Raw genomic sequence first — 15,808 nt, 5'->3', positions numbered from 1 at the left:
GAGTGTGTTAGAAGAAGATGCCTGAGAGAAAAAATAACTGTCCACGGTTAATTGATCAAAGTTAGATTTGAACCCTATCTCTATCTAATAAACTGCTTAATTGACATGTATGTCAAATTTGGAAGAATGGATAATGCACGCCAAGTTTTTTAAACACATGTCCGTACGAGATTTCTGTACATGAACCAGTGTTCTTTCTGGATATGCTAATTCTGGCCATATGGATCATGCAAGGGAACTGTTTAACAAAATGCCCGAACGAAATGTGGTTGCCTGGAATGCGATGATTGCAGGGTAAGGAGAATGCATTGAATTTGTACGACCGAATGGAAAAGATTTAGCCGATAAAATTAGTGGAAACGTGAATTTTGTTTGGCCGGAAGTATTGTCCGCCGGGAAATATTTCCCAGCGTCAGACATTACATTACATTCCGGCGACAGCTTTTTCAATTATAATAGCCTATCGGCTAATAACCTAGAGTGGATCAAAGTAGATTGCTACGGCTGAAACTGAAAAACACAATGCAAGACAGTGAATTTAACCGGCAAAGTTCATCAACAAGGCAAGAAGTACCAATTATGCCGTCACATACAAGCATGAATGACTGAAATATCAATGAAATTGGACTCCGAACTTGTGAATATTCAGAACTGAATTGGCGTACACTGATTGTGCTAATTTTAATGTGGCTCGGTTTTGAGAGATTGGTGAACAAAGTTGGCAATGCAGTAAGCAATAGACTGAACAGTAACCATTGGATTAACGCCAAGAGCAGTGGGCAGTACGCTTGCGTCCGCTACAAACAATCCCTTCACTTCCCACGACTCACCTTTCCAGTCCACCGCCGAAACACGCTCATCCGCCCCCATTCTGCAACTACCCATCTGGTGCGCAGAGCTCAGAGGAGTCGACAAGTCCTTCAATCGCCTCCAGCTCACATTCTTAATAAACCTCTCAATCTCCTCTGCACTCGAACCGGGGATCTTCAAACGCTCGCCCTTGCAATGATGAGTTCCGATTTCCTGTGCGCCCGCAGCGACGAGAATCCTGAGGGCCTTTTCGATTCCTTTGTTCAGATTTTTTTCATCCTGGGAGCTCAATCTGTATGTTAAGTGACCCTGCAGATTGACTGTGCCGGAGCCTTTGTCTCTGGCCAAGGCGAAAAGATGACAAGTTCTGGAGAATCTCAACATTCGTTCTTTCATGTCGAGAGCGGATATCCACGGCATATTGACTGAAAACAAGCCCGGGTGCAGCGAAGGGGTTTCGATGATGACTCCGTACCCAGATGGGTCACCCACTGGATGCATTGCAGTAATAATGGGGCCCTCGTAGCTCTTTTCACTGCCCTCGGGGAAAACCCCCCACGCCATCAGGGAGGGATGAAGGTGGAGATTGCGCCCAATGTTGGGATTTTTCATTCCACTCTTTTTAAGCAGAACAGGGCTGCACAGAACTCCGCAGGAAACAACCGTGACTCTCGACTGCACCTCCATATGGAATCCCCTGTTTCCTGCCTCGATCACTACTCCTGCGGCCGCCGCCTTTGTGATGATGATTCGCTCGGCTTTGCATGATGACAGAATAACAGCCCCGTGATTGACAGCATCGACGAGCCACGTCTCCTGCGTGCCCTGTTTCGTTCCGTCTTTGCAGCCGAAGCAGCACCAGCCGCACCGATGCTCTGGATCACCATTGCGCGGAACGTCGAGCACGTCGTTGTTGAGGTGCGCGCACCCCTTTCTCAGCATCTTGTTGGCCAGCCCTTCACTGCACACTTCCTCCTTCACGCCCATTCTCTCGCAAACAGCGCTCGTGGCTTCAGAAAACTGTGTGCAGGAAAAAAGAGGGAGCTTGAGTTCGTCACTCCACTCGGAAATTACATGAGCAGGCGTGCGGATTGAGGCAGACCAGTTGACGGAGGACCCTCCGCCCATGGTGGATCCTGCCAGAAGGACTATCCCGAGGTCGTCCGTGGCCAAGAGCCCGCCCCCCTCATACATCTGATCCAACGAAGGCCCTTCCAGTAAGGACAGATCATTCCTTGCAAAGTATTTGCCTTTTTCCACCACTATCACTTTGTGACCGGCCTTTGAAAGCACCCCTGCAACTACTCCTCCTCCACTGCCAGACCCAACTACTACCACGTCACATTTTATAGTAATCGATTTCTCTTTCTTCTTTCCTTTTCCGGAACTCCCCTCTGTAACCTCACAACCAGCCATGCGCAGAGTGTTGGCTATGCTAGTTTCTGCAACATCTTGCAAGTCAATGACCTTGTCATGCAATGGGCTTTTCGTGGCTTCCTTTCTTCTTTGGGATCGCAGCTCAGGATCTGGTCCACAGTAACCCATTGCTTTCCAGGAAGGGTTTTCATTCTTCTCGTCCACCTGCAAACCAGTTATGTCTTAAAAGAACAGTCCAATATTCTGCAGACTATTTTAGATGGTGATCTTGTCCCTTCAGCTAGCCTGTTACCATTTGTCTTTTTATCTAATGTCACTTCAGATTTTTCTTGTATGCATCTATAAGAATCATATCACGGATACAATCTAATAAAAATCACTGTAAAAGTCATCATAACTTTCTAGTAGATTCAGTGTCTATTATTTGCACAAAAACGGCAAAAATTTCAGACCCCTAGTCTGAAAGCCTTTTCGAAAGCTCCATACAATTGTAATTCATGTGTTCTAGCATACATTTAACCATTTCTTTTAGGAAATATATAAAACCTCAAAAAACATCTAGTATATGTATGGGAAGGGCTTGTCTTTCATGTGCTTATGCAATTGAAAAACACAAAATTATGGATATACCTTTGTGTAGAATGTAAGGCAGCATAAGAATTTGATGGCCTTAAATAGTCGACGAGAGAGATGGAAGGAGCTGTGTGACCAAGAAAGCATAATTTCCTCCCTTGAATGCTGTCCAACCTGGGAAAACTTTTGGAAATAGGGAAAATGGCAGGATAGAGATAATCTCCCACACAATATAAATGTCCCGTACCATGTTGAAAGGAGCCACAATGCTAGGCTCAGCAATCCCAAACAAGCGTGTGCCAAGCGCTCAGACATATATCCTGCTAACTGAAATCAATTTAAGGAGAACCTTAATAATCAATGTCAATTTCTCTCAATTCTGAAAAAAAGAAAGAAAAAAGAGTACAAACAAGAAAGACAAGTATACATGTACTGGTACTCCAGCTTGGGAAGCCGAGGTGCCATAGAAAGATTTAAGTGCATCCTCCTCATCACTGTTTGAAACTGCATGGTGATCCAGAGAAGGAAACAAGGTATCACACAAAGCTGTCAAAGCCTCCATCTGGGCTTCTGAATACTTTTTATTCTCATAACTTGGCCTGCCACCTCTCAGCAGAGAATGGGCATCCATGGCCGATTCCTTCATATCGTTCTGAAATGGTTCAGCTCCACTGGGAGCAATTTTTTCACCGTATGAACCCATTTCCATTATTTTCTTCAAATTCTTACTTTCAAATGCAACCAAGTATAAACCCAAAATATAATGAGAGGGAGGATTAACGGCACCTAAACCACCAAAATTTGTCCGTTCATGAGAGTGATCCATGCTCATCATTATTACTTTATTACTGTGAATCTTTTATTCAACGCCAAAAATACTCGGTTATAATTATAATGATAACACCATTCTCACATTTTTATTGAATTTATACCATTATATCTTCAACTACAAAAAAGTTGGCTGTTAAAACTTAAAACCCATCAATTTTATACCATGCAACTTGGGATTTCCATGGTCGGCAACCGCATTTGTCGCGCCGTCCTCTACTCCATATGTTCGATCTACTTTCTTTATTAGTTCGTTGAAATTGAAATTGACAACCTTGAATGCCAATTGAGAATTAATTTTATATTTCTTTCCCCAATTACAATAGAGATGTCGATATCATGAAGGCAGCTACTTTTTTAATAGATATTTTAAATGCATCCAACTAAAATTAAAGGATATTATTCATGTGTATTTAAATTTATCATATAAGTTAGTATCTATCTAGTTCCCTCATTTAGTTTGAGAGTAATGTTTTCATCTAACTTTTTCAGTATTAGTCCTGTCTAGAAATCACTATCAAGAAAAAAAAAATCTGTTAATAGTTTTCTATTTACCCACTTCAATATGAAAGAAAAAAGCTTTGACCAATCACATTTCAGGAAAGTTGGTTGCATGTTTATGTTTCTTAATGTTTTAAGTTTTTTTTTGTTGGAAGAGCACATGGACCTACAACTAACTGCATGGTATGCTACTTGTCTTAGATAAGCTTCAACATCTTGCATTCGTGCGAGGAGAGTTATATCAATAACAAGACAAATCTCCTTTGAAAATCTCATATTTGTAAAAAAACATTCTCTCCAAGGGTTTCTTGCACGGTTGCAAGTTGCAGAAAGAACTATTGCATGGACAACAACTTGAAGGTCATAATGAGAGATCTGGTCCTCCCACAAATTTTCCTACTCAATTTTACATATCAAATTTTCCAAACAAAAAGTACCTTGAAAAACCTTTCTACATATAGAATTGCAATCTTAGAAATGAGTGATTGTAATTGTAGTAGACAATTGTTGTTTGTTACAATAGACTACTCAAACATGTCAAAACATGCCAATGCAAATTTGTTTAGTACATTCAATGTATTGGCAAAGTATTGAGCGATAAATAATCGTAAAGCAATTGCATCAAACTATTCACCAACTAGAAAAGCTACAACAACAAACATGCTTTCACCACAAGGAGTAGAAAATGTAGTCAGTTGACAAAGTCCAAGATCGAATGAATTTGCAGTTGTGCTCTAGACATAGTCCAAATTGCAATATGTAATTGGCAACTATGATTTCATGCTTTGAAGGCAATTTAATGTCCTTACCCTGGTAAAGATAGGCTCATAATGTCTAGCAGTTAGATTTGCGTCATGGAAAAGAATCGATATTGCAGGATGGCATGCATCTTTATTGAAATGCAAGTAGAAATTTTTGTGTGTTAGAGAACAAATGCATATGGGTATTTTCAACCACCATCATAACCATTACATATAAAATGTAACACCCCAAAGTCCAATTTCACCATTAGCATTGATCTCTTATGTTAAAAGCCTCATTCTATGCAAATATGTGTTTTTTTCATGTATATTAAGCAAATCATAAAGCATTGTTGGATGTAACTCATGTTTGAAATAGCTTAAAAGTTGCAGGACAACCATTGTGAAGACAATGCAAGAAATGATCCATAAGACCATTGTGTAGCTCATTATGTTTATATTAACAATGAAGTAAAACATGGACTATGTCAAATGAGCGATCGCCAAATTTGTAGTTGATTTATATAATTTTTTAAATATATTTTTTATATAATTTTTTATTTTATTTCTAAGAAAAATATCATTCACTATTTTAGAATTTTTGTTTTGTTTTAATTTGAAAAGTGGAATAAATCTTATATTTATATTTTTTTCAATTTTGAGAGGTGTTCTATAGTGGTAGGAAGGAAATCTCATGTTGTCATTATGTACATAAACATCAAATAATTAATATTTTATAATAAACATAACACTCAGATAAATCTATCTAAAAAATGCTTTGGAGCTATCCTATTTACTTAAAATTTATTTTATTTTATCTAGAACTATTTTATTTACTACATACATATACACTTAAAATTTAATTATATCTACATTGCTTACATTCATTATTTTGGTAATTATAACTTTAAGACTATACCCATTAATCTTTCATATAAAGAACTTTAGCTACTCCTATGGAGGGTTGTACAATAGAAAACTCCATGGGGCTATAAAACAAAAAAATGTTGATTGTAGTATAGTTACTATTTACAAATGAACTATGTATCAAAATGACACTATATCTGAAAGCCTAACCACTTTGTCAAGTTACGCATCATATGTGTGTATAGAATTTTGGTTGAGCCTGTCGAGGGTCATAACAAAAAACCTCATAGGACTATAAAATAGACAAAATACTTATGTTTTATAACTACTATTTACATATGAACTATGTATAAAAATGTCACTATATCTAAATCTAACTGCTTTGTTAGATTGCGAATAATATGAATATGTGTGTGTGTGTGTGTGCGCGCGCGTGCGTGTATTTATATGTATTTATATATATGTATGCATATTTATGCATATATGGTTAAGTGCAAAAATATGGGGGATCAAAAAGTGGTCATGCCACTTATTATTCCCCTAATTAACATAGCATGATTGTGTTATAATGCGCTCCCATTATGTTTACTTTAAATTTAAAATTCATTTGAGATCGAGCTCATTTGAACTCGACCAATAACAAAATGTAGTTTGCAACTCATGTTGGTGTTAAGGAATAGCATGTTCATTGCCTTTTTTTTGTCAAATCACCACCAAAATGTTGTGACAATGTCACTGAGGTTGAAGAGATAAGTTTATTTTTATTTTTTTAGTGTAAATATTTGATTAAATAGATAGATAATAATAGTTTTGAGTGGATTTTGTTTAATTTATAAGAAATTTAAGAATGCCCCACTAGTTGATCAAATCCCTCTTTCACTTATTCATGAAAACCCTATTGAAGAACAACCATAAAAAACCATCCAACGCTATCTCAACATCCTCCCAAGATACAAGAAAATATATTAGGGGAAATAGAAAATAACAAGAGAGAAATTGAGATAATAATTGGAAGGTTGTGAGAGCCATATAAAAAAATCACATAGGTCTACCCTCGCCACTTCACTAGAATTCATTATTTCTCACATGGTATCTATGAGTGGCCAAATCAACACTTGGTCAAATAAGAGGGAAGAAAAAAGATAAATTTTATAAATAAAACAAAAATTATTTAAACATGACTTGTGCATTACTCACTAACCCACAAACAAAAGCACCCTTACATGATGCTTGCAAGAGATTCTCTATCCATTGGTACAACCACCTAAGGATAAGTAATAATTTTTGGGATAGGTGGTGGATGGATTTTGACCATGTCCTCCATGCAATATCAATGAGGTTTTTAATAAAACTCTATTATGAGTTTTTCTAAGAAATGGGATCCATTGTGCCCAAAATTAGGCTCCAAGGCCCCTTGATAGATTATAGTTTGAGCATATCACTATCCCTTCTATTGTGAAGGAGAGTATTGAGGTCAAGACCTCATAATCCATTAGCTCACTAACTCAGAACCTTTTACAACACACTAGGCTTCTAGGATAGGGTGATGTGGGCGAGTCTTATAGGTCTCGATATTCACCTCACTTATGTCAAAATTGTGGGTCTCATTGTCTTATGAGTCTGAGGATGATCATGATGCACTTTCTCGATAGGAGGATGCATCTATATTAGACCAAATTGTCTTGTCAGAAGAGTGGTCGAATCAAACATTTGGCATTGATAGATAGGTAAATTAATCAATTGGTCAAATTAAATTTGTTATATTTTATTTTGAAATGTAAAATTAACTAAAATACTAGATTGATTATAATAAAATCTCAATGTCAAATTGTTCATCCTATGTCTGGTGGTCCTCCACCTTTTGATAACTTGATGATGTTGAGTCCACAAGTATGTAACCAGTAAAGAAATAATAAATATAGTGCATATAAATATTTTAACCTTATATGAATGGTAATCAAATAACTCATATTGGATGTTGCTTAGGTTAATGCTGGGCCTTTGAAATCAACCCCTGCTAGTCTGAATGGTCATACATCTTTCACTAAGGTCAGCTTGACTATTTTTAATCATTAAATGTTTGTAAAATAATGGGATAGATTTTGGTAACTTAATAATGTTGTTTCATTTCAAAATGATGACATCAATTGGTACTCCTCTTATTTGTACCATAATGAAGCATGGTGTTGTCATATTAGTATCATCTTTGATGCCTTTGATAGAGCTATGAGTCAAATTAGTAATTTCATATTATATTTATTTTTTTATATATCTATTAGTGAAAATTTGAATGTTATTCTTTTGTAATTTAATTTGTATCTAGATGCTTTCCACAAGGCTTCAGAACTCTGAATCATAAAAATGGCCCTATTATAGATGGACGGGCAAAAATTGAGTCAAAGATATTATGAGTATGCGATAAGTGATTATTATATTATATGTCATTCTATAATTGAATTTCTATATATTAATGTACATACATTTCATTGCATTAGGTGGAGCTTCATAATAGTTTAGAGAGGAGACTAAGTTAGCAAGTTTGAAAGGAGCCATCATCTTATGCACCTTCATCCATTTAATAGTCAAAGACAGCCTGTGATCTCTTTCCTTCCTCTAGAGGGAGGTGACAACATTAGGGTGATTTATTTTATGCCTCTATGGTGGTTTTTAACATAATTTTTTTACAAATATCTCACATTATATGCCTATATGGCTTTCTTATATATATATTGTACTTTTACTGACATATAACAATGGATTCCTGACATTATACATATATTGTACTTTTACTGGCCCCGATAACAGTATTGCTTGGACTATTATTTTTTCGCAGGTGGAAGGGGAAGTCCTCCCCCCCCTTTGGATTGGGTCTCCACACCGGTTCTTGAGTTGGGTCTTTGTTGTTGAAGGTTGGACAAGTTTCCTTTGTTCAAACTTGTTAATCCCAGACTTGCTCCGATGTGTTGTCTTTTTGCTTGCGGGATTTTCTTTCTTTTTTGATAGTCTATGACTATGTTAAGGGTCAACACCCTAGTTAATGCTGCTTTTTAAATAAAAAACAATGTATTCCTATATGGATTTTTGGTTAATACAATTTTATTTTATCAATGTTATCCATATTTTCTATGAATGATCAACTAAATAAATGAATAAGTACACAAGTAAAAAGAAAGAATAATGGATGTGCATTTGATAATAAATGAAGTTGTTTATTTTGACATCTAGTCACATATTGTGAATAATCTATCAACAATTACCTTTTTATGGATTTTGATGAAATTCATCTTGGTCTCGTACATCTCAACCATCTTTCTTAATTGGTGATTGATAAAGTAGATATTAAATTGGTTTTTATTTAGATATCCTTTAGTAATTTATATTGGTGATTAAAAAATCAATGTTAGTTACCTCTCTATAAATCTCAAAGCTCTTGAAAGGTGTTAGATATCAATGAGGGTGTCTTAGGTTTGATTGCATTTGTCCAATTATCAAATACCTTAGGGTTTATTGAATGTTTCCCTCACATTGTCCTCTATCATACTCAAACATGATAGATATATGAGATTGTTATCAAGCCATTTGGAATTATATTACTCATGAAGTCACCATGAAAGAAGGTTGACAAGTTCTTTTAAGGTCGGTAAACATATTTTTCGCTATAGATGTTAAAGTGACTCGTCCAATGGACAATGACAAATGTCCCAATAGTTGGATAATTTGTTATTGGGATAACAACTTTCCTCTATGTTTGAGAGGGGAAGCCACGTCATATGATGGGTTTTATGGGTTTTTTTGTACTTTTAACGTAAAAGTACATAAAAAAGAAAAGAGAAAACTAAAGGAAACTTATTAATAGAAACCCTATTAGTATACACACAAACATCAAATAAGACTTCAAGATTAATGATAAAATACAAGGGGTTTATTCAAAATACATGTTTTGGATATGCAATCATGGTGTAAGGAAGACAAAAAAAATATAAAAATATGGGGAGATAAGTTATGTCAACATATTTGAATCAAGACAGTAGGAAATGATTGTGCTTCATAACATCAATTTTATAGAATCTTAACAATGGTTTTCACAGATACATAAAAATATCACTAATTTAACATATGATAAATTAACAATAATAACATACAAATGCAAATTTATAAAATACAAACTAAAATACATTCTTCACTGTCTTTATGAAATTATACGATTCCAAAAATGCATTTGCACATAGTGTAAAGCCAAAAGTCCTCAAAAAGACTGTGAAAATTTCTCCAAAGTTTACCCTCTGTAAAAGTCTCCTTACATTTGAATTAGCCTTGTATTATATGCCTCTTCTCAATAACCACAAGTAACTACCTTAACACTTTTTTGAAAAAATAATATAAGCCTCATTTTGGTTATATTTTTCTCAATTTTTTTGAGAAGAAAGCTTATTTTCTAACCTATTACAAACATGTGGCACAAGTCAATTTAATAAAAATAAAAACTTGAAACCTATAACTTGAAAGAAAGACCTAATTATTGGTTTTGTCGAGGTGTGTGACATTTCTTCTTCTAATTTGTGAGTTACTCATTCATCAACAACTTAGCCTTCAGGGAAATTATTCCAATTGCATCTCACCATTATATTTGTTATTAACTGAGGGCTTCCAATGGGTAACTTTCTTAATGCAAGCTTATAAAGTCACATGGAATTCCTTTTGTAATAAATAAATCAAGTAATAAAATATCATATTTTGCAGATGTTATTGAGATGATATAAGCTCCAAAGTTTCCAAGTTGAAGTTCCAAAATCACTAATATGTTCCTAAATCAATAATAATAACAACTACTTTAAAAATATTAGGCACAAATAAAGATGATTTCTCTTGCAATTCTAACAAATCCTCTTTTTCAATATGGATTGATCTCATTCCTTCTCATCACCTTTATATTCTATGGTAGGGGGTAGAATAGGAGCCTCCCACCCCCCCTCAGAAAAAAAAAAGAAAAAGAAAGAAAATTATCTGCTAACATCACGCATCTAAATGCGTGGGTAGGAAGATATAGTTGACAAGTGGGAGAATTGGGTGGGAGGAAATTCACCATCAACTATACCCCCCCAACCAGGGAATAATTATTTTTGGGTGGGAATTATAGTTCAATTATGAGGGTGGGGGAACCTCTATATCATCCCACCCACCCAAAAATATAAAACCTCACCCATCTTGAAATAGTGAACATATAAAATTCCACCCAACAACAATTATTCCCTTTGCTCGAGAGGGTTAGAGGCACTATAGGTCAATGGGGGTGTTGAATGAAGATGTGTCAAAGAAAAATCCCCTAAGACTATCAAAAGAAATCTATAGATGAAACTGTACAAAAAGGGTTAAAAATGATGGATATATGTTTCTTATAGGCCATGGTTATATCAAAAGTTAATTATCTAGACATGCACAAAGAAGTTGAGGTCTATGATAGTCATAGAGTATCTCATTTAGTGGAATATTTTTTTGGTTGAAGATAACATGTAGGAAGGCAAAGATATTATGCAAAAGCATCCATATTTGATCAATATTGAGGAAAATGCTTCTCTAAAGTGTGGGATAGTAAATTTAATCATTATTATTGCATTTGTGTATGATCAACCTAGTAATAGAGCACAAAGGTCTATTTGATTCATAAAAGCTACTTTTATACTCTTTATGACCCACCTAGATATAGAGCATGCTATTCCTTGCTATTCACAAAGGTCTTATATGATTCCTAGCAACAAAATACACTAGACCTTGAACCATACCCTACATCTTCTTAACAATAGAGCATGTTGGGGTTATGATTTATAAGTTTTAGGAATAAAGCATGCAAGAAAATAGTTGGTTTCCTTTCTTCTTTGGGTCTATGTGTTTATCGTATATTTTTCCTAATGTTTATGTGGTTTTTTATTAGATTTGTATGATTTTCTAATGCTCTTATTTTGCATGTTGTATTTTTCTAATTGCTTCTTGTACAAGTTTTTATGTAATTCTAACATTGCTTCTTGTACAAGTTTTAACTGTTTAACATATTTATTTTGTAGTTACTTAGTTGATAGCATGATTCCCTTACTTTGAGAGTTATTACAAATTATATACTATTATTTTTGGGTGTCCTTGTTATGATGTTATTTATATTTTATACTTTATTGTAGCTTTTCACCTAGTCTTATTAACTTGTTAAGTTGGGAGAAGATGTAATGCTCTAGAATTCATATAGCCTTATATTTTCATATAATGTTTTGGGTTCATTTTTGTGATTGTAACCCATAGTTTTCTCTTAGGCTCATTTGAACTTGCCTTAGCCTTTTCCCACCCTTGGTGCCTTTTCATGAGTTTTTCTCCTTTTCTATTTTAACCAATATTAATTTCATATTTATTTGATGTCTATTGATGTAACAAGTATTCATAGCACTTTTACTTGGATTCCACTGCATTGCATGGAAATCCATGCAATGTTTTATCATCCCCTGACTTTTTATATGTACAACAATAATTTATCTTGAATCTTGCCACCTTTATTCCATTGAATGAGCTTTGTAACTGAACTACGACGAATCCTAATGGCAGATTTGGGTCTCATACCTCTTCATATTCCATTTTTTGCTCCCATTTTAAAAACAACAATACAAATTTTCAAGCATTCAATCTCCTGACATTCTTGGTAATAATTCTCTTATTCCCAGCTTTTATTTGATATACTACTAGTAATCATATTACCATTTTTAAGGATTTTAATCATGCTTATACCTAAGGTGGGTTTCCTTGATGTTCTCACACGTTGGAGCACATCTTTCTTATGGTGTTATGCAAGTTCTCGTCTCTATTTATGGTTTGGGGTGATTATGATCACATCTTGCACTCTATTTCCATTTTCTAGTACCATTTGTGAACTTGAATTGATGTTAGCATTTATAGTTCCTCATTTCCTTTTTACACTCATTCACACTAGTTTGTTACTTCTTATTGATTTAGGAGTAATATTCTCCTCATTTTTACTTTGTTGCTCTAGTGCTAGACTCACTTAAAAGCTAGGATTAGACACATTTTCCATTTCCTCTACATCATTAAATGCACATGGAAACCAACAAGTCAATAGGGGCCTAACCATTCATTGCAACCTCTGAAGTAGTTGAAACCTTTTGTCTTGTCTAAGTTATAGTTTTTTGAGGCACTTGAATGCATGAAGATTTTCTCACACTCTTCCCTTCTCTTTTACATTTATTTTTTTCTTGTAAGTTTAGCCTTATTGTTTTTAATCGTTTTTTGTATCTCTGGGTATACTTTGGCTTAGTACTCTTGTTGTCCTATTTTATGTTGTGTAGGTGAGTCCAAAATTTGGTGAAAACTTGAGTTTTGTAGCTTTTTTGGTATAATAGTGTAATAATAGGATGACAACATGTGAGTTGGACAATAGTGCATTACATGAATGTTTACATACTATAATAATCTTTGTAGTAGTGAGCTTCAAAAGCTAATTTCCAAAAACTTCTTGAACTCCTCATTCAATGTGTGAATTTGATTTTTTTTTGTTTATATTATAATTGAATTGCAATAATTAAGAATCTTTCATAAACTTAGCTCTATCTATTTCCCCTAACATAACTTAAATAAAAAGAAAAAGTTATCTAATAAAAAATTATTTATTTTTTTAATTATTGTAATAATTAATTAAATCTTAAAGTAAAAAAAAAACATTTCATTTCTTTTGTTCTTTCTAAATAGTGCAAGAATCAATTAGTTAACTTTAAGACATTTAGATTAACAAAAATAAAAGCCTCAAACTTACTCTCTGACATGAAGCATTGAAATCCAAACTTGTATCTTAAAATATAGTATGTAGGTTGATATTAATGTATGCAATTATATGAGAAGTAGTTGGCCCTTTCACAGGTTTCTTCAAGGCAATATTTGTTGGGACAAGACATTTGAATAAATTATTTTTGACGCTTTAGTTGGAGATTTTATTGGAATATGATATGCACCTAAAATATTTTGGCTTTTTAATTTCCAACGCTTCCAATAGTTGTATATTAATTATTAAAAGTACATATGAGGGTGGGTTTATTAATACATGGAAGGTGGTGTTTCATTATTTGAAATGGATGATCTGATCTCTGATATCAATGGTCAACATTTGTTCAGAGATATGAAACGTCTACAGTTGTTGATTGTTTTCTATTGATTTTTTGAATTTCATGATATTACACGAATTATTAAACGTGTGCATATATATGATACAAGGCAAACGATCATAGACGTTATGAAGCCTACAAACCTATCATTTAATAAAGTACATTTATATAATAATTTGCACTTTAAAAGAGTACATTTTATTATATGATTATATTATATTTAAAATATTAATCGATAATAAATATCATTAAAATTTTACTTTATACTACATAATAATTTATAGATTAACTTAATATTATTTTGTAAGCAGAGAAATAATCTCTATTTTAGTTAAAGCGATAAGATTATGTGGGAGCAAATTGTTTGATAAAATTCCTTATAGATGTCTTGTCATGGCTTTTTATGATCATAAAATATGCAAAAAATGGATTTATTGATAAATCCTTGGAAAAATTTTAAGCAAATGCAATCAACATATATTAAGTCGGTCCCAAAATTCTTTGCCTATCGTCTCCTTAATTGTGCCAAAATACGAGCTCTATAATAGTGTATAGCATCTACCATAACATCTTGGAAGGAGATAGAGGAAAAATAGAGTGAGATATAAAGAATAAACAAAGAGGACCTAACAAAGGGAGGTCCTCTCTCTTTATTCTTTATATCTCACTCTATTTTTCATCTATCTCCCCCCCCCCTCTCTCTCTCACTCTCTCTCAGCCTGTTGGTAATTGAATTTGATTATCTTCCTTAGTCAAAGGTTTTTTTTCAATTATATTTCGATCCATGTAAGAGGATGCATAGTTGATTTCAAACTATCACTTCTTCATTGAGAAAATTGTTGCACAAACATCATATGCTAAATGTCTTGCCAATTGACCTCATGTATTGCACAAATGTATGCAAGAAATCGACCATTTTTTTCTTAATTGACCTTCCACACCTTTTCAACATACCCATTGCACACGTGCTTCACACCACTGTGTGATTGCTAGTAAATATGATTTTATTAGATATAATCTTAACTCTTTTATATGATTTTTATCTATAGGGAAAGTATACATAAGTAATATTGATAATTCATATGAGTTTGATATAAAATATTATTCTTAAAGAAATTGATACTATTATTTGGCAACAATACTAAGAATATGTAGATAATGTAAATAAAAAGTAGCAAATAACTTAACCAAGAATTAGAAATTGGCATTATACTTTCTCTTAGCATTCCTTTAGAATTAGAGAAGTTGATCATTTTTCTACCTTCTCCCCTTTCCATTGCTCTTTTGTACGCATAGGACAATCTTTATGATGACCCACAAGTGATGAAAATTAAACACCATTAAATACTTATGATGATGAGACCTATGAACCCAAGGCCCACAAAACATTTGTATAGTGAATTTGTTGTCAATCTCAAGCCCATCATAATGGTTGTGCATGTAACTCAGCTAACACTTTCCCCACATCTCCACAAAATACACATATAGCACCAATTTCTCTCTGCATGTGTACAAATTCATTTATGTTACCTCACCTAGAATAGGTGTGTAGGTAGAACCTTTACCAAGCCATGAACTTTACCTCCTACCTTATTTTTAACTCTACAATTGCCAAATAAATATTTCAAAATTGTTGTAGTATAAAATTTAGAAAATCCCTAAGCAAGTAGTAGAATTACAAATATGGAACTCCATATTAGTAAGGACACAAATCATCTCAACAAGGAACCTCATAGAAAGGGTTTTATAAAGGAAACTCAAGGGCCTTCTAATTATCTTGAGAATCCTAGATAGTAAAGAAAACCAATACACCCTAAGTAGGATGTAGAGGCTAAAAATCAATAGCCTCTACATTCCCCAATGTAGGGAAAGACAACCTAGAATTTTTTTTTTTAAATTCCACAAGGAGGAGTCTAACACCTTTTCGAAGGAGATGGTTACAAATGACTCTAGTCATGTGAT

General features: G+C 34.0%; 1 protein-coding gene across 1 annotated transcript; it reads right to left on the bottom strand.

Annotated features, from left to right (window-relative positions):
• Positions 1–327: 327 nt before the first annotated feature.
• On the bottom strand, positions 328–3,595 carry LOC131036869 (long-chain-alcohol oxidase FAO4A). Its single transcript, XM_057968873.2, has 3 exons — positions 3,188–3,595; positions 2,818–3,087; positions 328–2,391 (listed from the first exon to the last, which is right to left on the bottom strand). Exons 1-3 carry the CDS (start codon positions 3,593–3,595, stop codon positions 682–684), a joined length of 2,388 nt encoding a protein of 795 aa, XP_057824856.2. The 3' UTR covers positions 328–681.
• Between the last annotated feature and the right edge of the window lie 12,213 nt (positions 3,596–15,808).

This window comes from Cryptomeria japonica, chromosome 2, assembly GCF_030272615.1.
Source record: "Cryptomeria japonica chromosome 2, Sugi_1.0, whole genome shotgun sequence".
In the NCBI taxonomy this organism is placed as follows: Eukaryota; Viridiplantae; Streptophyta; class Pinopsida; order Cupressales; family Cupressaceae; genus Cryptomeria; species Cryptomeria japonica.
The sequence above is the reverse complement of the archived record's forward strand: the minus strand, read 5'-3'. Positions and strand labels throughout refer to the sequence as shown.

Excerpts from the sequence above, each read along its gene's own strand:
- LOC131036869 (XM_057968873.2), bottom strand. The coding sequence starts at position 3,595 with ATGATGAGCATGGATCACTCTCATGAACGGACAAATTTTGGTGGTTTA. Across the intron at positions 3,088-3,187 it reads AAGCTGGAGTACCAGTACAT|TTAGCAGGATATATGTCTGA; the intron begins GTATACTTGTCT and ends AATTGATTTCAG. Across the intron at positions 2,392-2,817 it reads GCCTTACATTCTACACAAAG|GTGGACGAGAAGAATGAAAA; the intron begins GTATATCCATAA and ends ACTGGTTTGCAG.